The sequence below is a fragment of the Nicotiana tabacum genome, chromosome 5 (assembly GCF_000715075.1).
Source record: "Nicotiana tabacum cultivar K326 chromosome 5, ASM71507v2, whole genome shotgun sequence".
NCBI classification, from domain to species: Eukaryota; Viridiplantae; Streptophyta; class Magnoliopsida; order Solanales; family Solanaceae; genus Nicotiana; species Nicotiana tabacum.
Window position 1 is genome coordinate 151,909,182 of NC_134084.1, and position 22,464 is coordinate 151,931,645.

The 22,464-nt window shown below is 37.4% G+C and overlaps 2 protein-coding genes across 4 annotated transcripts; one reads left to right on the forward strand and one right to left on the reverse strand.

Moving 5' to 3' along the window:
* Positions 1-3,666: 3,666 nt before the first annotated feature.
* LOC107761785 (putative serine/threonine-protein kinase PBL1) lies at positions 3,667-7,983 on the forward strand. The gene is made up of 5 exons (XM_016580061.2): positions 3,667-3,957; positions 4,852-5,549; positions 5,906-6,163; positions 6,348-6,467; positions 6,864-7,983. The coding sequence occupies exons 2-5, from the start codon at positions 4,893-4,895 to the stop codon at positions 7,491-7,493; spliced, it is 1,665 nt and encodes a 554-aa protein (XP_016435547.1). The 5' UTR covers positions 3,667-3,957; positions 4,852-4,892; the 3' UTR covers positions 7,494-7,983.
* Positions 7,984-8,238: 255 nt separating this feature from the next.
* Positions 8,239-15,450, reverse strand: LOC107761784 (B3 domain-containing transcription repressor VAL2). 3 transcript variants are annotated; one of them, XM_016580060.2, is made up of 13 exons: positions 14,835-15,450; positions 13,548-13,629; positions 13,349-13,450; positions 12,196-12,836; positions 12,017-12,113; positions 11,652-11,826; positions 10,876-10,952; positions 10,373-10,795; positions 10,186-10,235; positions 9,669-9,782; positions 9,514-9,581; positions 8,791-9,270; positions 8,239-8,707 (listed from the first exon to the last, which is right to left on the reverse strand). In XM_016580060.2, exons 1-13 carry the CDS (start codon positions 14,945-14,947, stop codon positions 8,646-8,648), a joined length of 2,484 nt encoding a protein of 827 aa, XP_016435546.1. In that variant the 5' UTR covers positions 14,948-15,450; the 3' UTR covers positions 8,239-8,645. The 3 variants fall into 3 exon arrangements, with proteins under 3 accessions (XP_016435546.1, XP_016435545.1, XP_075110307.1); XM_016580059.2 differs by having other exon boundaries at positions 8,239-9,270; XM_075254206.1 differs by having other exon boundaries at positions 8,239-9,270; positions 13,548-13,661; positions 14,835-14,973.
* Between the last annotated feature and the right edge of the window lie 7,014 nt (positions 15,451-22,464).

Consider the following 22,464-nt stretch of genomic DNA (forward strand, 5'->3'; position numbering starts at 1 on the left):
AACCATGTATGGACTATTTTGACAAATATCGACCAAAGCTCGAACAAAAGCTTGAATTCGAATTTAAGAAATAACGTTGAAACAGTAGCAGCAGTTGGAACGATGAAATGAAGCAACAGATGCCGACTCAAAACAAGCAGCTCGACCTCGACGTGACTGGAAGGAGGCAAACGAGCAGCATCGCGGCAGCAGCAGCTCGGAGGAAGGAGGAGAAGTAGCGACGACGTGTTTGGTTACGTCAAGAAGCTGGCGCGGGCAGCAGCAGACGAGGCAGCTAGGGTCATCCATGGTCGGAGAAGGAAAAGCTTGAACAACTGGTCTTTTAGACGTGCGGTTGAGGGCTGCCATGGGCGTCGAGCTCAAACTCGAGCTTGACGTCGAACGACGAAGATGAAGTCGCGATGGATGGTGAAGCAGAAGGAGCAACAGTGGCGACGAGCTGTTCGTTAGCTTTTGTTTGGATCACCAACGCAGCTGGGTGGTTGAAGAAGACGATGCAAGGGCAGCCATGGTCGATCAAGCTTTGAGCTTGACAAAAGAGATGAAGCTATGGTAGCGACGGTGTTATGGTGGGTCGTTGGAGATCGAGGGACTTGTGTCGTTTGGTCGAGGAAGAAGAAGGCGGAAGCAGTTGGTTGAGGGCAGCCATTGATGGAGTTTGGAGCTTTTGGGAAGATGAAGAATAGAATAGAAGAAGAAGGAAGATAGGGGGGGTCTTTTTCTTATTTTTTAGGGTTTTTTGTTCTTTTTTCTTTTGTTTTGTGTTGTAAAAGGTAAGACAAAGGGGTTTGGGTCTTTTGGGTTATGGACTGGGTCGACCCAGTTCGAATTGGACTGGGTCGTAGGGAAGATTGGGCCATTTTTTGGGCCTGTGGCTTGAAATTGAAGAAGAGGCCTAATTCCGACTTTCTTTATATTTTCGCTTTCTTTTCTTCTTTTATTTTTCTAAAACTAAATTATAAAAATACTTAAACTATTATTAAGAACTAAATTAAGTTATAAAAGTGCAAATTAACTCCCAATAACAATTAACGCACAATTAAGTATTAATTAAGCATAAAATCGTATATTTGGACATTAAATGCTAGAAATGCAAACGATGCCTATTTTGTAATTTTTAATTTTTGTAAAACAAATTTAATTACTAACAATTGTAGAATTAAATCCTACATGCAAAATGCGACATATTTTTGTATTTTTTATTAATTTAGCAAATAAACACGCATAGACAAATGCCAATAATTATTCAAAATATAACAAAATATCACAAAATTGCACACCAAAGAAAAATTATTTTATTTTTTGAATTTTTTGGGAGTAATTCTCATATAAGGCAAAAATCACGTGCTTACAATATTAATATGTGCTTATGCAATACAAGTGTATTACAAAGTTATGTGCATATGAGATTTTAAAGGAATGACAAGTATAAGATAATCATACCTTCTTACATTTCATTACTTACCATATGTAGTTTCTTTTTACATTTAACCATGTGATGATATATATGACTTCTAATTATAATCTTTCTGGATGTAGGAAAATTTTTGTAGATATATATATACAATTGGTTAGAGACTCGTGCTGATAACGTGTTATGAAATAAAAGCAATTTAGTAAAGCATGAACAAGAAATAAAAGCAACTTAGTAAAGCATGAACAAGAATAGAGATAGAGAGAAGGAAGAGATTTTCTTCTTCAATTGTGTGTATTTTCCTATCTATTACAAAGCCTTTATATAGGCATGAAAAGTGAAGAAAATATGTCATGAAATATGTCATTGAACATAGAAAATATGTCATTAACCATTTGAGAGAAAGATCATGGAGGAAGAGTAGACATCCACCATATTTTGATTTTTATCATAACACCCCACATATATTTTTTTGTGCATAATTTTCAGTAGATAAGATAGATAATCTGCCTTTGACCTAAAGTTATTTCCTCTATAAATATTTTCTCTTAGGCCCAGGAAATATAAATAATTTTTTGCACAAACTAATAATTATATTTGCCCATTTGAATAGGATAGAAGCGCGTGTGAATTGTTTAGTTAGATTATTAAATCTTGATGTCAAGTGGGGCCCAATTTTGCATCTGATTATCTGAATGCCACGTACGTAGTAAATCTGTCAGCCATGAGTGTATCGGACGGCAATAAAGAAGAGTCAAAAACTCATCACTAAGAGTTTCTTTGACTAGAAAAAAGAAAATAATAAAAGGAACCATCCTTTTCTTTTTCTCAATTAAAGTAAACAAAGAAAATCCATTACTAGTACTACTAGTATTAGTAGTTGTACTACTAACTTTTCTAATACTTTGACTGAGCTGTCCCCCCATTCGAGGCCCCTCTTCGTTGAATTTCGAGCTGCTTTACTTAATTACTAATCCTTGCAGTTTAGCTCAATAAATTGACCATCATACCCCTAATTCTTACTACTAGTACTTTTTACAAAAGGGGTGGTTTGATTGGAATACGATTTATACCGGTATAAATTATGCCGGTATAAGTTATATTGAGATAAGTTATGCTGAAATTAATTATGTTGGGATTGTTGTTTATTCATTGTTTGGTATGTTGTATTAAGAATGATAATTGCATAATTTCTAAGCAGAAAGTATAAGTTATACCAGTGCTAATTACCCCACCTTCTATAAGATATAAGTTATTCCGGTGTTAAAATTAACACCGAGATTACTTATACCTGGTTTGCTAACCAAACATAGTATTAAGGTGATATTAAATTTTTATCCACCCTTATATCTTCTTATACCTTATACCAAACGACCCCTTAGTTGTTAAGTATTCCATAAATAAATTTTTATTTTTACTTATCACTTTTCGCATATCAAGAGAAAAATAATTTATTTTTTCTGTTTTTCTCTTAGCATTAATTACTCATTCCAAATCCATTAAATCCTATACACCAATTAATATGGGTATCATGATAAATTATACACTTTATTTATTATTTCTTAAGAGGTGTGCAAAATTAATAATGGACAAGTAAAAGTGAACGGAGGAAGTACTACATAAGAATTCTTTTTTTACAATTTCTATTTATTAATTTTTTTAATGATCATTGTATGAGGAATAATTAATACTAGCATGTTTGGCCAAAATTCTAAAATTAGCTTATTTAAAAAGTACTTTTCTCATAAGTATTTTTAAAAAAGTACTTTTAGTGAAAAATAGTTTGTTTTAGGCTAATTAATTTAAAAATACTTTTGAGTAATAATTATTATTTTTTTCAAGCTTTTAAAAGTGTTATTAAATGTACTTTTCTCAAAAATATTTTTCGAGAAGCTACATTTTTCTCCTTCTCAAAATCTGCTTCTGCTTCTCTTCAAAAATATTTTTTTTCCTTCTAAAAGTTTGGCCAAACACCTTAATTTTAAAAAAATTATTTTGGCCAAAAAATAAGTCTAACATGTATACCAAGACTTAAAACATTTCATACTATAACTACCGAGCTTTCAACTAAGCAAATTAATGAGCTTTCAACCATTTGTCAATTTAAATTGGAATTTTATGGCAAAAATATTGAAAATTGTGTTGAGGACAAAAATGTCATAAAGCTAAAGAAATGAAATTTGCCTTGTGGTAGGGAGATGATACCAATGCTATCTTTTCTTAATAAAAAATAATAATGGAAAATTTTAATCGTGTGGGTTTTGTTTAGTTTGACTAAATATACTTCTTTACTCCTTTCCTATGAAACCACCCCCACTTCTCTTTTTCCTCATTTCTTTGCCTTATACTCTTAAAAGTCTCATCTTTTTGCCTTTCCACATTGATATTTCTACTAAGACTTCTTGTTAGGGTTTCTTTGCTTACCAAAATCAAGTCTTTCAAAGTCATTCAACAGATTTGAATGAAAATTCATTACATGGGTTGTTTTATTATTCCAAGAAATCATTAAAGATCCAAACTTTGAGCTCAAAATAGCTAACCAGGTTGGTTTTTAACTATTCTTGACCTTACTTTTTTTTTTTTTTTTAATTTTAGAAATTTATTGTCTCTAATTGGTAATTCTGTTGAAGAATTTGGATTTGGGGGCTTTCCGACAAGTAAGTGGATTAAGGAAATCTTTTATTAGTAGTTTAGATTGGTTGTATTTTGTGAGGATTCATATAGTCGACCCCAACTTATTTGGGATTGAGGCATAGTTATTGTCGTTGTTATATTATGCCTGAAAATTCATCAGCTTGTTTGTGTGTGTGTGTGTGTGTGTGTGTGTGTGTGAAAAAAAATTTATGTATATATATGCGCTACATATCTCACACCCGTTGGCTTTTTCGTGGGTTTACTTCTTTATATTTTGGCCCTTCTATAGTAAAACTTTTGGCTCCGCTAATTTTGGCACCCTTAGTGAAACTTCTGGCTGATTCCTCATTCTTTATTGCTATTGATTGGTTGATTGTTTACATTTAAACTTATACTGTCTAAGGATCTATAAAACAGTCTCTATGTAACTTCAATGGTATAATACTATAGATTTAATCATTTGGACTACTTAGAGTGATTAGAAATTGATGCCAGCATTGCTATTGAAAATTGCCTATGTTTTAGGTTGATGAGAAAAGTAGAGCTAAAGTTACTCAAATTCTGTTTTGAAAAATAGTAGGAAATCATTCAATCTCTTAGTTGCTAAATCCAGCTTGATTGGTGGAGGAAAATGGTGATACAATTTCTTGATTGTAAATTCAGCGGTGATTGGTTTTACTCTGTGATCTTAGATAAATGTTATTGATTTGATTCCATGATAAGCCTGTGTTGCTCAATAGTTTAGGTTGTAAAGTGTTTTGCAATGGTTATCATGTATTTCATTCTTACTACTGATTTGGCAGGACGAAAAAAATCAAAAGGGCCGAATTATTTAGACACCGAGATGGGATGTTTCACTGTTTCAAAGAGTAAGAAGAAATTGTCTGAGCAGACTATCCACATCAAACGTGTGAACCCTCAGGAGCAGTCACCTACCGCACTGCCTGAACCCCAGATACACACAAGATCATTGCGCTCCGCACCACCTAGTTTTAGAACAAGAGTGAAACCAGTGCAGTCAAACAATGGAGTAACAAGCAGTAGGACACGAACTCTATCCGCCCCATCAAGTCTTGACTCAGCGGAACAAGATGCTCTGGCGTCGAATGAATACGAGGAACATGAAGAGTTGAGGAGTCGTGTTGGATCAACAAAGGAATACTGCTCACCAGTTCCTCAGCCTCTTCCTCTTCCATCTCCTCAGAATGCTGCTGCTTCTCTCAGGACTATGAGAAGCTTCAAAGTAGGGAATACAAGTGGCCCTCTCAATGCCTCTGGACCGTTGCCGCTGCCTCCTGTACTGCCTCCTACATTGCCTTCTACTGGAATGCTGCGGAACTTTTCTTTTGATGAAATTGCTGCTGCATGCCACCATTTCTCTCCGGATCGTTGTATGTCAGAAGGTCTTTCTTCTGTCATTTACAGAGCTTCTTTTGGGGACGATGCCTCTGGTTCAAAGAAGCTTGAAGCCACTATAACACGCCTTCACCCTTCTTCACAGGTAATGTTCAATGACATTGGCACGTTGACTTTATTATCCTAGCTGTGTGTCACCAGTCTAGTTTGGTGTCTAGACTTGACAAGGTTCATAATTGGCTAGATTTAGCAGCACTGTTTCTCAGTAATTGTTACCCTTTCTGTTCTACAGATGCAAAGAACTGATTTGTCCAAATCAGGAATTTGCAGGACATAAGCCTGCTTCAAACTGCACTTCTAAATTTCATTTTTTAGATCATGCATCACTTACGGGGTGGTGTCATTTCCATTGTTGGGTGTAGGAGTCAACTTTTCAGTTTATGAGGTTTTAGCGAGTCTGACATTTTAAAACTGATCTCACTGTCTTTTCGGCTTTTTCAGGGTTTGAAGGAATTTGTCAACGAGGTGAACACCCTGGCGTCTTTGCAACACTCTTCACTTTGTAAACTGATTGGTTTTCATGCTCGCGAAGGTTCTGAGCATAGGATGTTGGTTTTTGAGAGACTTTTCCATGGAAGCCTAGACCGGCTTTTGTTCGGAAGATCAGATGGCCCCCCTATAGATTGGAATGCTAGAACAAAAATTGCATTATGTGCTGCACAAGGTCTCACTTTCCTGCATGAGGAGGGACCTTTCCAGGTATCAACACTGTCATCCGTAATATGTAGTCTAAGCTGTGTGGCCATTTTTCCCCATAACGCAAACTTTTAGTTTTCTGTGTCATTTTTTGTGTTTCTATAACATGGAAGTTCCTAGTTTTTACATTGAGGCTTGGCCTATGATATTGTCAATTTTTTGCTGAATTTCTTATTTCCACCAACAGGCAATGTTCCATGAATTTTCAACTGGAAATATACAAATCGACAAGGATTTTAGTGCAAAGCTCTCAGGGTATGGATGCATTACGAATATACAAGAGACAGAGATATCTTGCAATTCAGTTGTAAGTTCTCTTATTTGCTGTTGCAGTCAACAACATGTCTTTTATCTCTGGGAAATGTTGGTCTTAAAATTTAAATTTTTACCCAATGTTTTGGGAGGACTAGCAGAGGTGTTTAGGCTGTATTCAGTAGTTTGATCATCAGCAAGCTCTGTCTTCCATGTATTTAAGATGTATGTTAATTGAGTCTTAGATTTGGAGCATGTCTTGATAAAAATTGCGACTCATGAATTCAGTGGATGTGGCTCTTAATAGAAGAGACGGCAATGCCTCATATATTACTATTTGTTGAGAAGCATCTTGTGTTGTGCTACTCTCGGTCTAATGATGAGTTTGGTTACATTATTTGCACCTTCTGACTTAGAAGATTTTAATTAATAAGCTAAGCTCATCGTGCAGGCCCTGGCAAATCTCTCGCAGGAGACACTGGAGAGAGGGTTGCTAACTCCTAAGAGCAATGTTTGGAGTTTTGGGATTGTACTTCTAGAACTGCTCACCGGCCGGAAGAATCTCGATGGTCGGTATTCAAAGGAAGAGAGGAATTTAGTCAAGTGGAGTAGGCCTTTCCTTGCTGATGATGGTAGATTATCACTAATCATGGATCCTCAGCTAAAAGGCCGGTTCCCCCCTAAAGCAGCCAGGACAGTGGCTGATATTGCTCAAAGATGTCTGCAAAAGGATCCTTCTGAAAGGCCCACCATGAGAACAATCGTCGACCAACTCAAAGCTGTACAAGTGATGAAGTGCCCTTCACTGTTTCCTCTGCAAGAACCAGCAGCAGTTGGTGGTAAACACATGTCAAAGTCTCCAAGCATGAATGGAATCATCACTCCCGCGCCAAGGTTGAGTTTCTCCCCTTCCTTACCCATCACCCGAGCATCGGCTTCTCCCTCAAAGTCTGCTACGCAACCCTCGTCTCGTCCTTCATTAACATGTTCCTACTCTTTCTCTTTGGAGGACCTTGATCGGCTCCAAAGCCGAAGATCATCATCTTCATCTTTTCGCAGGTCTAGTGTTGAAGGATTTTGATTGGTTATTCTTTGATTGGTTACTTCTAGCCCCTCTCCCTTTGACAAGTGATTACATGAAAAGATACAGAGGATAAAGATGTGGTTTTCCACCTTCCCATTGCTCAAGGAAGAAGACTTGGGAAATAACATTTTGTAGATAAGGTTTGTGTTTGAATAGTGTTCTGTGAATCAAGATGTGTGGGCAGATGTAGATGTTCCTTTAATGTTTTTTTCGTCAACCTCCGGCCCCTGCCAAGGAAAAGAAAGTCCCCAATTGGCTGGAAAGAAATAAAAAGAAAAAGGAAAGGGAGGATAGAGAAGAAAGAAAATCCTCTTTTGCTTCTTTAAAATGATGTATATGTGTACAAGTATTTTTTTTAGTGTATCAAGATATATTGTATATTTGGAATTTGGCTTGGTGAGAAAAATGGCTTCTGTTGGCCTGACATTGGTGAGACTGATGCAATCTTGATATTTAATAGAGAAGTAAATCTCGGTGTTTCATGTTATCTGGAAAGTTTTGTAATCTAATGTAGTGGCAATCTTGAGTGGAAGTACAAGGTTGGAAAGTGGCAGCTACAAAATCTCACATATATTTGCATTAGTACTAACTGAAAGTGGCAGCTGTGTGTAAAGTTTTGCCCACTAAAGATGCAGCTATTAGCAACTTGTGAACAATATTGGCCTATAACATGTCTCTATTTGATGAAATGCATGAATTTTCTTTTCAATCTCACTGATCTCATCTGGAGACTGGAATCCATGCACGACGACTTTGAACTCTTTAATCTTGAGGGAACGTATATAAATACATTTTTCAAGACACACATAGCACAAACTATATACACAATTATTTTAACCAACTGCTTGACATACTCCTACTAACTACAAGAGATCAATAAGGTAGGGGGTTTGTGATGATATGAGAAAGTGGTAATCTCATGATGTTGGTCCATTAAGAAAAAGAATAGAGAAAGAGTAATAGCAAGCAAAAGGATTCATCTTTCATGAATTGTCCTTTCCACTTTGATCGGGTTCAGAGTTTTCCTTTGCGCCCTCCTGCTGTTCTTGCTCTTGAGTTGTAGAAGCGAAGCATTGGTCTTCGTGGATGTGTACCTCACTCTCTCTGGTGTCTGGGGGCAACCCCTGGGACCCTGAGCTCCCTTGTTGTTCAGAAACTAAGCTTGTTAGACCATTCTGCCTCAGATATGTCTCTAGCGGAAGACTTGCTTGCTGAAGAAGAGACATCATGCTAAGATGAGATGAACCTGTATCTTCCCGATTTGGGTGACAGTTTAAGTCTAATTGCGACTTACTGGTTTCGGGAAGCTTCTGCAGTTGATTGCTGCTATGGCCCCTCGCCAGTGTCTCGCTTCCTGATCTTTCTCTGTCTGAAGGATCGGCTTCTGGTTTCACCTGTCTAGAGAAGCTGTCCACTTCTGTCTCTTCCTTTGAACTCCACATAAGTTGATTCCTCTGGCCAATTTCCGCTTCACGTTCTGATTGACGCTTCTTTTTACGCATCATAAGTGTCTTGAAACGGCGTTTGACTGTTAAGCAGACATTGCATGTACATGTCGGATTATGTTTGCCCTTCCCGCTGGGAGGCTGGATGCACACAATGCAAGAACAGCCAGGTCGATGCCTTGGATGTTTTGTTGTGGTTGCAACTGATGTGGCTCCAGGCTCTCTAACGTCACCAGCAACACCAGTCCCATTTGCTTGAGAATCTAAGTCAGAAGGATCTTGGGCATGCATTGCCCTTTGGCCTGCTGCACTTCTCCGTTTCTTTAAATCTGTGCCAAAAAGAACATAGATTTTCAGATCATATGTGCACAACTGCTTGCAAGCATAATTACACGTCTGGTAAATGACATTAGAGTTGGTGTAACCACAGGCTTACAACAAATAATGATGGCATGCACGAGATAAGTATATTAAAATCCAGAATCCATAAATTTTAGGGCATGATTCGTATGAGAACCAGCTGGTGCATAGATGGAAATATAGACTGAAACTAAAGCAACAAGTTACTTCACCCTTGTCCATTTTGAGAAGATATTCAAGCTCTCTGGGTGTTAAATCGTCTGGGACAGAACAAGAGCACCTGAGAACACGAGCATCACAAGTATAATGTTACGTCACATTAATGCGCTGTTGCGCAAAAATTTAGTGATATTGCAAACTCCCTGACCTGCTATGATCAAAAATGTTGTCCTGACATGTCCACTGAGGAGGTAGAAGATAATCAGCTGGCAACCTTCGCCACTTAAAGCAATTATCGCATTGAGCCCACTGCTCCTGCTCCCTGAAATCAGTGATGCAGCAGTAAACTTCCAATTCGAGCAGTGTAGGGATCACCAAATGTCAAAGAGATGGGCATGAAAAAGGATGTTTAGAAAAGCAAAAAAGTATGCAAAAAGAATATTCTGCAGTTGAATATGTTGGCGCAAATTACAGTCTTTAGTTCAATGGTGATGCTATACTATTCAGCGCCAAATATAAAGCCGCATTCCGTGTCTATGCCTCCATCCAACGTCTTCCCACTGTTTTGTCATTCTCACTCTCTATTTTTTATTTTCTTGCTAGTGAGAACTATTCAGAATAGGTATTTAAGACGGGTTGCTTATTGCTGATGTCCTCTTTCATCATTTTTTTCAAGCAACAAGTTGGTCTATTGGAATACATTCTGATGGATTAGTCTTTCTTACCCAGATGAGCGGACAGTAAATATGCTCCTCTTCCCAAGAACAGGTGGTTGCTGCATTGCGAAGAACAAAGACATCAAGCCAAAGCCAGAGTTCTCTAGCGGACTGATTAAATCTTAACTAGCAAGTTCATGTAGTTCAACCATAGAGCATGAGCAGCACAAATTAATTAAAAAATAAAGCTACGTACTTCATACTCTTCAAATTCGTGGTCCTCAATTGTGACAGTGGTCGGCTGAATACTCAGCGGCGGTCGGAGCATATCCTGTAACTCTTCCCATGAAAGTTTCAGCTCCAAAGCCTCATCGGAATCAATGAGCAGTCTCTTACTTTTTGACCCAATATTACGACTCCTTTTACGGTCTGAAACAGGCATTGAAGGGGAGAATGTGCCATCTGCATTCCTGCCTTCGTTCTTCTCAGTTAAGTACCAGCTAAAATCACCACTATTGAAATGCTTAGAAGACAAATTCACAGAAGACTCTCTGCTTCCTTTGAATGACTGAAGAAGGCCAGAGTAACCACTCATTAAAGGTAGATTATCAGGCATCGCTGAGAAAGAGGTGGGTTCAGTGGAGAAAACACTCTTCGGTATGGCTGATAGACGAGTTTCCTGTTTAGGTAATATAGATCAATATTATGTCATAAGCCGCTAAAATGAGCTCAGATGAAACCCCTAATTGTGCTAGTTACCTGAGTTGAATTAACAGTTGATGCTTTACGAAACCCCATTAAAAGCTTTCCTTCTGGATCCATGCGACTGAAAGTTACTGAAATGAAATGAAATGTTTTTAAAGGATGAAAAATGAGCAGCAGAATTTTAAGTCTGAATAGATAGCCCAAAAACCAAAAAAGGAGCAAATATGCTAAACTGAAATGAAAGGAAAATTTCAGAATTCATTCACTAGACCAAAGCAACGCATATGTTCCTCCCCCTTTCTATCCCTTCTTGTGCATGTGGAGCTTACGGGAAGCTGGAACGAGCAAGATCAACGCAGGAATATGAACATAGATGTCAGCAACACTAAACAAGTGAAACAATAGTCATATTCTGTTTTTTATCTTGCCTTCGGATAACAGAGTTGTTTTTTTAATAGTATGTAGTTGAAGGACTCTTATTCAGAAATTGTACACTGGACACCTTCATTCCAATTCCAGAAAACAGCTGAGTGACTTTGACAAGAGGGATTGGCCAAAAGCATGTATTTGGAGATTGTTGAAAATACAAATCTCATACATTTTATGTTTAACTTGACCTACCAGCATTACAGCTTCTATGTTGAGTTAAAGCAAAGAACTAAAAGGGGCTGATCCCCAAGTAAATCTTGAATGTCACAGGCAGAAATTTCATCTAATGAATAAAAAGACAAATCTTTTTAAGTCGAGGTAAATGATTAATACTTAATGTTGACACGATGAACTGAATATAGCAGGTTTTATGACTCACTACAAAGCATGAAACTTCATACCTGTATCTCCTGCTTGTAATTGCATAGATTGTATGCAAGGGGTCACACCCTCGAGAACATACATTCTACTGTTGTTGTTTGGCCAAAATCTGAACTGGAATACCCATTCTTTGCCCTTCACATCCTGAATCCGCAGAGGAAGGCCTTCTGGTTGAGAAATTGGTGGAAAATATGCCTGAAAATTGAAATAACTTCAAATCAATTAAGAAACTGATGGAGTCGCCAAGAGGAGAAAAGGTAAAGGAAGACCAGGCCTCTCCTACGGTGAGCAAAACAGCAAGTAAACTACATTCACAAAGGGGAAAAAAGGTCAGTAAAGGGGAACGTGTTAAAATGATACTGAAGAAACAAAACGTGAAACTTACTTCGGCACATGCTTTAGGAAGTACCAAACGGCCAATTCGACCTGCATCGCTTGCACTCAGAACCTTCTCAAATAATGGTATGATGGTGGAATTTGAGCTTGAAAAGACATTGTCAAGGAAATCATGTAATGAAATAGGTGAACAGCAATCAATCTAATTTAAGAACTCATGATGGATACTCTCCAGATATTTGCTGCAACTCCTGATCTGTTATCCTCGGCCAATAACGTGGAAGCAACTGATTCTTAATCCGACCTTCAACAGGTGGCCTGGCAACACGAATCTGTGAAAGTATGCCAGCATTTGTCTCTGATCTCACAGCAGAGGTAGATTTGGGGGGTTTGGGCAAGAGGCTTCGAGACCTAGACCCTTGTTGCAAGGAAGAAATTCTCTTGTTCAAGTCCCTCTCATCCACTGGAGCAGGAAAAAGTTTTGTGTTCGATGAAGGTGCAGACAGAGCAATGCTTAAATTTGTTTGCACCTGTGATCCATGAATCTCATTAACGCCTATGTATCCGTTATACGAATCCAATTTGACATTCTTAGAGGACTCGGCGGAAGACTGACACAAATTTGATGAAAATGTGCATCCAGGTTCTCCAGCAGGATGGAAAGCTTCTTCCATTTTTATTTGGCCTATAGGCTTATTTGTGTTGTCATTCTGGTGTGGGAGCACAAGTAAAGGATCAACACTGTCAGAACCCTCTCTTTTATTAGGTTCAGAACCATTCATCTGACTGCCCAAAGAAGTTGAAGGCGTTTCACCAACACTGTTTGAGTTAGAAGTTCCAAAAGCTTTGGCCTTTACATGATTTGGTGTCTGCAGAAAAAATTGGAAGAACATAATGCAGGACGCAACATAGTTCCTAAGTTTCTAATAGTGAAAATCTAAGAAAACAACGTCTTGTCTAGCAAACTCAATCTGTCACATTCAATGAAAGAATATACTTGCTTATTAAACAATACACTTGCTTAACTACATTACAAAAATAAATAGGGTGTCCTGCTCTTGAACAATGTTAGAGAACAATCAGGAAATAGAACAGTTAACCAGATGGCAAGCACGAGTACAATTTGCTGATTTTTTCCTTAGGTGTGATTTTTTTGGATAAAACCAGTAGGAGCAATCCATGAGTTATTAGACTTTTATGTGTGTTTTGTTTTTTTGAGAATGAAGACTTTTATGTTTATTCAGATGTTTTATGGACTATTACTTAAATTACAATCCATAGAGAGCTTGCACGCAAACTTCAAAAGTAACAATTTGTTTGTGCAACACTTATATCATATGTTCACAGTACATAAGTCATAGATGCATATAATTTATCTCACAGCATGTAGTTGACAACTTCTAGCACAGCTGACACAATTAATGCCCCCACTATCAAGCAGCTCCAGCAAAGAACTAGAAGCAATGCATCCGCAATGAAGACGCTGCCAATACCAAAATTAGTTTCAAAGGTTAGTTATCGGAATCTCTGCAGAGAATCAGATTATACTATGAAGCAGAAAGACAATTTTGCAAGCTAACCTTGCCACATGAAATACACTCCCTCCAACCAGTGTCCTCCGAGTGGAATAAATCACAGAAGACGAGTTGCTCATAAGCAGTCCTGGAGTTAATCCAAATCCCATGTTATGAAATCTGGAATTTGTGATCTAATTCTCAGGAAAATGGGAGTGAAATTAACAGAGTAACAACTAACAAGATAGTGAATACGAACTTCACGTGATAAATTGTAGACCTAAACAAATTTAAGTTTATGAGATCTGTTAAGTCTTCATGTAGATAGTTTATGTGAAGTCCTAGACCTAACTTGAGGCAGTCACTACTTGTTTAAACTCATCTCACTTTTATCGGCAACTAACATTTCTAAGTACAATATTAAGAAATCTACCCTTTCATAGCATTCAGCTTTCCAGAGTTTAGTATTAGCTGCTAACCTAAGGTAAATTCTTTTATTCCTCTATCAATCACGTTAATTTACTGCTAGGTAGAGTGATCTTTCGTCAAAGAGCGACAAAGTTGCCAAAAAGAAAAAAGAAAAAAAAAACTCACTATTATACAACAAGAACCACATTGATAATGCAAATCCTTAGACGAAGTCACGCAGGTTAACCTGCACCGACTTCCTAAGGGACAACAATAAGCGATACACAACGCAGAAGGATTATCTTTCCCACAATTGAGTTTCTAACCTTTCCAGAACTAGAGTTCAGTTGAGCAGCCATTACTTGGTGCATGAACAGGACCAGGAAAGTATTTTCACAACATAATATAAGTTCTCTCAAATTGGGTATGCAATCTCTAATTAGAAAAGGTAAAGTAACTGTTTCATCGAATTCACGAACAACATCACAAATAAGGGGTAATCAGCCAATATATAAAACATGATTTAACAAATATCTTTCAGCAAAATGAAAACCTTAACATAAAACACAGAAACAATTCAGATTGTACATACTCCTTCCATTCCAAAAAGGGTAACCGTTTCAAAGAACAAAGGTCAAACCATCTAATATTCGGTCTCAACTCTCAATTAGGACATTGGTTCCTTCATCATTTATAAAATATATCTAACATTTCAAAATCTACACAGAGTATATAACTGACAACCTTTTTACAATTATACAAATCTAAAACTGCTTCACAACCGAAGTAGTAATGGTATCATATAAAAAAGGTACAAACAGAGGGAGTAATAATAGGCAAATCACTTTTACTGGAAATAATAACAACAATAATAAAATTTGTATTTACACAAGATAATTCCGTATAAATGGAGAGAGAGATCTGAACTGAAATGAAGTGAATTACCCGCATTTATCACAGAGGCAGGCAAATTCACCAGATTTTAAAGGCCAGCCTTTTTTCCACTCAATTGAAGAAGTAGCCCCACATACTCCATTCATGCAAATCTTAGAATCCATTTCAGCCCTAATACAGCATAATCTTCCTCTAATACAGTAGTATTATTAATACTTCATAACCAAAAACCCACCAAGAAAAAGAAGAAGTTTTGAACTAAAAATGAAGTCTTTAGAAAAACCCAATTATGGAAAAAGTCAATAGGAGGAATAATTAGACTTTATACACTATAAAGCTAGTAAGCTGAAATGTTTGAGAGTTTGTGTATACTGTATATAGAGTTTGCTGAGGTGGGAGGAAATATAGTAAATTTGTGATAGAGGAATTTTGGAAAACTGAATTCCGGTACCGGAAAGTTGTATCGCCGGCGGAGTTGGGAGGAGAAAATGAAATGCATAAACCAGAGAAAGAGAGAGAGGAGTAAAGTGTAAAAGTGTAAAACTGGAAAAAGCGCATGCACGAAACTTGAAGGGTCAGCAAAGGTCGCCCGCCTTTCCCTTTCCCTTTCTTTCTGTTTCTCTTCCACTAACGTCCCTCTTCTTCAACTCTCTTCACTTTTTCTGTCTCTTTTTTAAATATTTTTGGAATAATTTTAATATATCAAAATGACTAGTAACTAAAATCAGTTGTAATGACACATTCACTTTTAAAACCTTAATTACAATAACAATAACAACCCCTATCTCGAGGGATAGACAGACTGTTTTCGGAAGACCCTTGGCTCATGAAGACAAAAAGAGACAATATATGATTACCATCAATAGAAATCATAGAACAAAGAACGGCATCACCATAACCAAAAAAATAGATGAAAAGTAAAATAATAACTAGTAGATAAAGTACAATATTAAGAGGAACAAAAGAGTAGTGTGAACTCAATATTCACCACTAACGGTCTAAACTCGAGTCCTAACAGACTAGTCTCACTCTGGACTCTGGAGCGCCGAAGAGATATTCTCAACTACCTTCTAACCTACAGCCTTAATGCTCGATCTCCACAACTTCCTGGCTAGGGCCATATCATATTGAATACCTTAATTATATTGAAGAAATTTGGATTATCTCATGGAGTATAATATATCTGCTTCCAAAGATAATGTGTACGTCCATATGGTAATTAAAACAAAGATTTTAATATGAGAACCAGAAAAATATTGAAATATTATTATATTGTAACCAAAGTTTTTTTATAATATTACAAAAGTTAATTGAGTAGTGATAATAATACATTAAACAGTACCACTTTTAGCTAATTAAAAGAGCTTTGTTTGTTTGGGGGGTGAGGGGGAACCCCATTGTATGATGATTATTGCTTTTAAATTTTTTTTATTGTATTTAAAAATATTACAAAAGTGCCTTAAACCTGCATTTTTAATGAAAAAAATGTTGTAGAAAAAAGAAAAAAATAAATGGGGTGAAGAGTGGGAGTCCTAATCAAACAAACAAAAATCCTCTTTCCTTTTTCAACTCCAGTTCTTTGCCTTTGTCTGTACGATAGTTCATTGAGAATGGACAGTACTAAACTAAGATTCCAATCATCATCGCGTAATTAAACAGATTAGTAAATCAAAAGTTTATTCAATCCCCTAATTGATTACTTCTTCTACGCGTGCGTGCGTGCATAATATTGCCTTGCTTATATGACGTCATGCTTGTGAAATGGATAACAAAAAGCATTAATTGCAAAAAGAAACTTTTTTTTAATATAAATTTTTTCTCCTAACTAGTGTTTATATCAATTCAATATATGTTTCGCACGCAAGACGGTGTATCGTATTAATACTCTGTTTGGATCATCGTTTCCGTCATGGAGTAATAAGAAAAAAAGATAAAGAGTAAAATAGAATATGGAGTAATAAGTTAGGACATAATTGAAAAGAAAAAATAGGAAATAATTTCATCACCTCAAATTGGTTGTTTCAAAAAAGAGACTTTTCATTGTTCTGGAACAATGGATTAATAATACAATACAACCAATTTTAAATCAAAGGCGGATCCAAGATTTAAATCATATACTCTTAAGGTTTTTAGCATTGAACCCATTATCTATACTATATTAAAAGCACGAAGGCCCTTAGCGAAATGTCGTTCGCCTTTTTTACCTTTCATAAACAGATTTTACACTAGATAAAATTGTCATTCAATTATTTTTTCTATAAATTAGGAGTTTAAAATCAACTAAAATTTTGGTCATTAAATATTTTCCTATTTGAACTCTCTAGCAATTCCTAATATTTAGGAGTTTAAAATCTATTATATTATTCTTTATAAAAATTCTTCTTTATTTTAAAACTTTTACTTATTAGAAAAGCTGCATTTATAAAATTATAAAACCTTAAATAGTTGGAAGTCCGTAATGTAGAATAGAATTCCTTCACTATATTATGTTATTAGAATACTTTTAGTTGGGGCCGAGAAAAAATTGTTTATATATTTGGTTAATTTTTAATTCTCTTCTTTTAATTTTTTGTTACCTTTGTATTAAATATGTGAAATTTACACACACACACATACATACATATATATATATATATATATATGTTCACATATTTACATTATATTGAAGTCATGTCATCGGTAATCTGTAAAATATTTTAATACTTAGCTCATCAATTAGAATAACAAAGAAAATACTTAGAATATAAATGAGAAAGAAAGTGAGCGAAAATTAGTCCACGAACGTTAAATAACACTAGCGTTCCAATAACATAAAGATCCAAAAATAAAGTACTCATTGATTCTTTACTATTCTAGAATAAATTTTAATTTAAAAATTAAATTTTGTAATGTATTTGATAAAAGTGTAATTACAATTAATATTTTAGATTTGTGACGAGCTATATCTCTTATACTTTTATATCTTACACTTAGATTATATCAAAGTAAAAAAAAATGCAGCTAAAAATTCATAATCTATTTATTTACATTTACATATCTTGCATTTTTATTATAACTCAAGCACACATTTTAATATAATATTAATGAAATCTTATTTTAAAATAGTTAATTATCGTGACAGGGCACACGCGCAACGCGCGTCCGCTAAAACTAGTACTTTTAAAGTTATGAGTTCATATCCATTATTTTTGCAATTTTAGTGAATTTTTACATATAAATTTTTACACCGTGTCAAAAGTTATGAGTTCAGTTGAACCTGTTCGTTGTTAACTACATCCGTCTCTGATTTTAATGAAACAATCAAAACAAACATTGTTTTGGAATAACAATACAATACGATACAACGGGAAACAGCCATCAAAACAAGCTGCGAGGGAGCTTTTTCTTTCTCTTTTCTCGATTCTCTCTATAGATGGGAGTCATCATATATTTATAGTCGAATGAGCAGAGGGCGGTGCCGAATCCTTAGGTTGCACATTGGAAAGAACGGGTTGTGGGAGCAGGACTCGACCTGACTCTTATTCTTTCGGCGTAACAAAATGGGACATTATGTCCGCATAATTCAATTGTCGTTCACCGGGTCTCTTCGAGGGTTTTCAGTCTTATTCCCTCATTCATCCCTTCGAACGATTTCTTATCGAGCTGGGGAGCAACTCCGACTGCAACTCACGTAGTCTGAATTCATGATTTCAGAATTAACTATATGTTAGTCTTTCATCGCGCCATATGTCGGACCGAGGTCGACGTCAATCGCAGCCAGAAAGAGACAAACTCCGAGTGACATCGGTATAGCTTGATAACGGAAAAGGCGAGATATACTCTATTGATCGAGGATTGTGGCGTGAATCTCGGAACGGATCAATCTACGGCAGTTAATCAGATGTTAATATGGTTTCCTCCTATAATTAGAAGTGTGCCTTATTTAGGACTTATCTATTATAAAAAGAGGGATCCTATTCATTGTTCACTGACAAGAATATATACACTCGTTACTTTTCTGCTATTTCACTTACTGTTCATCAGAGTTGTTTTATCTTTTACTGTTCTTGTTGTTCCACCTCGAGACTATCTCGAGTTGAGGTCGAGACCTAGCTAGCATACTGGTTTGATTTATTTTATTCTCTAATTTATTCATTTACTTTCTTGTTTATCAATTGGTGATGGACGAAATCACATATCCTTAAAACCATAATATAAGTTTATTTGTTATCCGAATTTGAGGGTAAACAGTTTGGTGCCCACTGTGGGGCTAAGGATAATAGTGATTGTTCGGTGCTGATTCTGCTAACACACATTATTTTACGCTTGTTCTTGTCAAGTATCTTTGCTCTCAGGTTAAAACATGTCAAACTCACAAAACGCACCCACACATGGTGAGGATGATCTCGGGTTACATGGAGAAAATGATAATGTGATTTCTCCAGGAGCCGAGGTGCCACATGCTAATCTTGGGGGAGCACCGGTTGCCAATCCAGTCGATGCCAGTTTGCACGTTGCTTTAAATGCGGACCTAGGCGCGGACCCCGAAGGGAATATACGCAGAGAAGGCCAATCTGGTGGCCAAGGTACACAGGGCAGAGGAGACGGAGGAGTCAATCTCCAAGTGATATTCGAGATGTTACAGGGTCAACAAGCAGCTATTGCTCAGCTACAAAATCAACATAGAGCTCCGAGTGGGGTCGAGCCAGATATCACTCGTCGTACCAAGCCAGTGCCAGAGAAGTCGAATGGTAACAAATCGGGTACCGATCATGCAATAATGAAAATGCTCGAGGAGCTCACCAAAAGAATTGAGTCATGAGAGAAGAAAATCGAAGATAATGATAAAAAAGTGGAAACATACAACTCCTAAGTTGATCAGATATCGGGGGCACCGCCAATTTTGAAAGGGATGGAGTCAAAGAAATTTGTACAAAAGCCGTTCTCCTAGTGCGGATCCGAACCCCATTCTAAAGAAGTTTCATATGTCGGACATACCTAAATACAATGGACCACCGATCCCAGCAAGCATGTCACCTCCTACACATGGGCCATCAAGGGTAACGATTTGGAAGATAATGAGAACGAATCTGTTTTATTAAAGAAGTTTAGGGAAACCATATCGAAGGGAGAAATGTGATTTGGTACCACAATCTACCACCAAATTCCATTGACTCGTTTCTTATGTTGGCAAACTCTTTCGTAAAGGCACATGCCGGAGCCATAAAGGTTGCGACAAGGAAATCAGACCTTTTCAAAGTAAGACAGAGGGATAATAAAATGTTGACGGAGTTTGTATCCCGATTTTAAATGGAATGCATGGAGTTGCCACTGGTCAGAGATGATTGGTCCATTCAAGCTTTTATTCAGGGATTGAATGAACGAAGTTCGGTAGCATCACGCCAGCTGAAGCAAAATTTGATCGAGTATTCGGCTGTAACTTGGGCAGATGTACACAATCAGTACCAATAAAAGATCAGGATCGAGGATGACCAGTTAGGAGCTCCTTCCGATTCAGTACGCCCAAATAGGCTAGCAGCCAAAAATCAAATGGACATTGATAGGGAGCCAAGATCGAACAAAGACAGATACCAACCATACACCTCAGATCGTAGGAACAGTAGTCCGGGATGCAATTCCACCCGGAACGATCGAAGAAGCGATCGAGGATAGGATTCCCGGGGACTCATGAGCAAAAGTGGTTTTGATAAGTACTCTAACCCCACAGAGTCACCTCGAATGTCGGAATATAATTTTAGTGTCGACGCGTTAGGCATTGTATCGGCAATTGGAAGAATCAAAGATACCAGATGGCCTAGGCCCATACAGACCGATCCTTCCCAAAGGAACCCCAATCTGATGTGTAAATATCATGGCACGCATGGTCACAGGACCGAGGATTGCAGGCAATTGAAAGATGAGGTAGCATGTTTATTCAATGAGGGCCACCTTCGAGAGTTCCTAAGTGATCGAGCCAAGAATCATTTCAGGGAAAGGGACGCCAACAGGAAAAATGAACAGGAGGAGCCGCAGCATGTAATTCATATGATCGTCGGAGGGGTCGATATTCCACAAGGGCCCGTGTTCAAACGCACTAAGGTATCAATTACTAGAGAGAAACAGACCCGAGAATATGTGCCAGAAGGCACCGTATCATTCAACAACGAGGAAGCAGAAGGAATTTCTCATCCTCACAACGACGCTCTGGTAATTTCTATCTTATTAGATAAAGTTCAAGTTAAGCGTGTTTTAGTGGATCCGGGTAGCTCGGAAAATATCATCCGATCAAGGGTCGTGGAGCAGCTCGGCCTACAAGATCAGATCGTGCCCGCAGCTCGGGTCTTGAACGGTTTCAATATGGCTAGTGAAACAATTAAAAGAGAGATTATCCTACCAGTGAATGTGGCTGGAACTATCCAAGATTCCAAGTTTCATGTAATCGAGGGCGATGAGGTACAAAGCCCTGCTCGGAATGCCTTGGATCCATAACATGAGGGCAGTCCCTTCGACTCTCCACCAAATGATGAAATTCCCGACATTGGACGGGGTAAAATAGTGTACGGGGAGCAGCATGCTGCAAAAGAAATATTCAGGGTTGATGAGGTAATACTGATATCGGCATTATCAACATCGTAAGAATCGGGCATCAAGGGTAAACAGGAAGCCAAATAGCAATCATTGTCACTAGCCTTGACCGAATCGCAGAAGCATGGAATGAAAGAGGAAGATTTTTTGACCATTCAAAATTTTGTTGTTCCCGAAGATTCCAACGCTACCAAATCAACGGTCGAAAAGCTGGAACAGGTTATATTGATCGAGTACCTGCCCGAGCAAAAGGTATACCTGGGAATGGGATTAACCCCCGAACTCAGGAAAAAGCTTATTCAATTTCTTATTGATAACATAGATTGTTTTTCTTGGTCCAACTTAGACATGATAGGGATCCTGCTGGAGATAATAACCCATCGACTAAGCCTGGACCCAAAGTTTAGATGGATGAAACAAAAGAGACGGCCCCAGTCTGAGGTAAAACATGCATTCATAAAGGATGAGGTAACTAAACTTCTCAAAATAGGGTCCATTCGGGAAGTGAAATATCCTTAATGGTTAGCCATTTTAGTCGTAGTTCCTAAAAAAGGGAACAAAGATTATAAGGATTTAAACAAGCCATGTCCCAAAGATTCTTTTCCACTGCCTAACATCGATTGCATAATGAACGCCACGGCCGGCCACGAGATCCTTAGTTTTCTCGATGCCTATTTCGAGTACAATCAAATTCAAATGAACCCGAAAGATCAAGACAAGACTTCATTTATCACCAAGTGTGGAACATATTGTTATAATGTAATGCCCTTCGGGCTAAAAAATGCAGGAGCTAACTACCAACGCCTAGTAAATAAAATGATCGAAGAACAGATAGGTAAGTCAATTGAAGCATATATTGATGACATGCTAGTTAATTCCCTGCGCGTAGAGGACCATTTGACACATTTGCAGGAAACATTCAAGATACCGAGAAAATACAATCTGAAGCTCAACCCTGAGAAGTGAGTTTCCGGGGTCTATTCGGGCAAGTTCCTTGGCTTAATAGTGTCGAATCGGGGAATCGAGATCAAACACCGATAAAATCAAGGCTATCGAAGACATCACCATCATGGACAACGTTAAAGCTGTGCAAAGGCTGACAGGGCAGATAGTTACC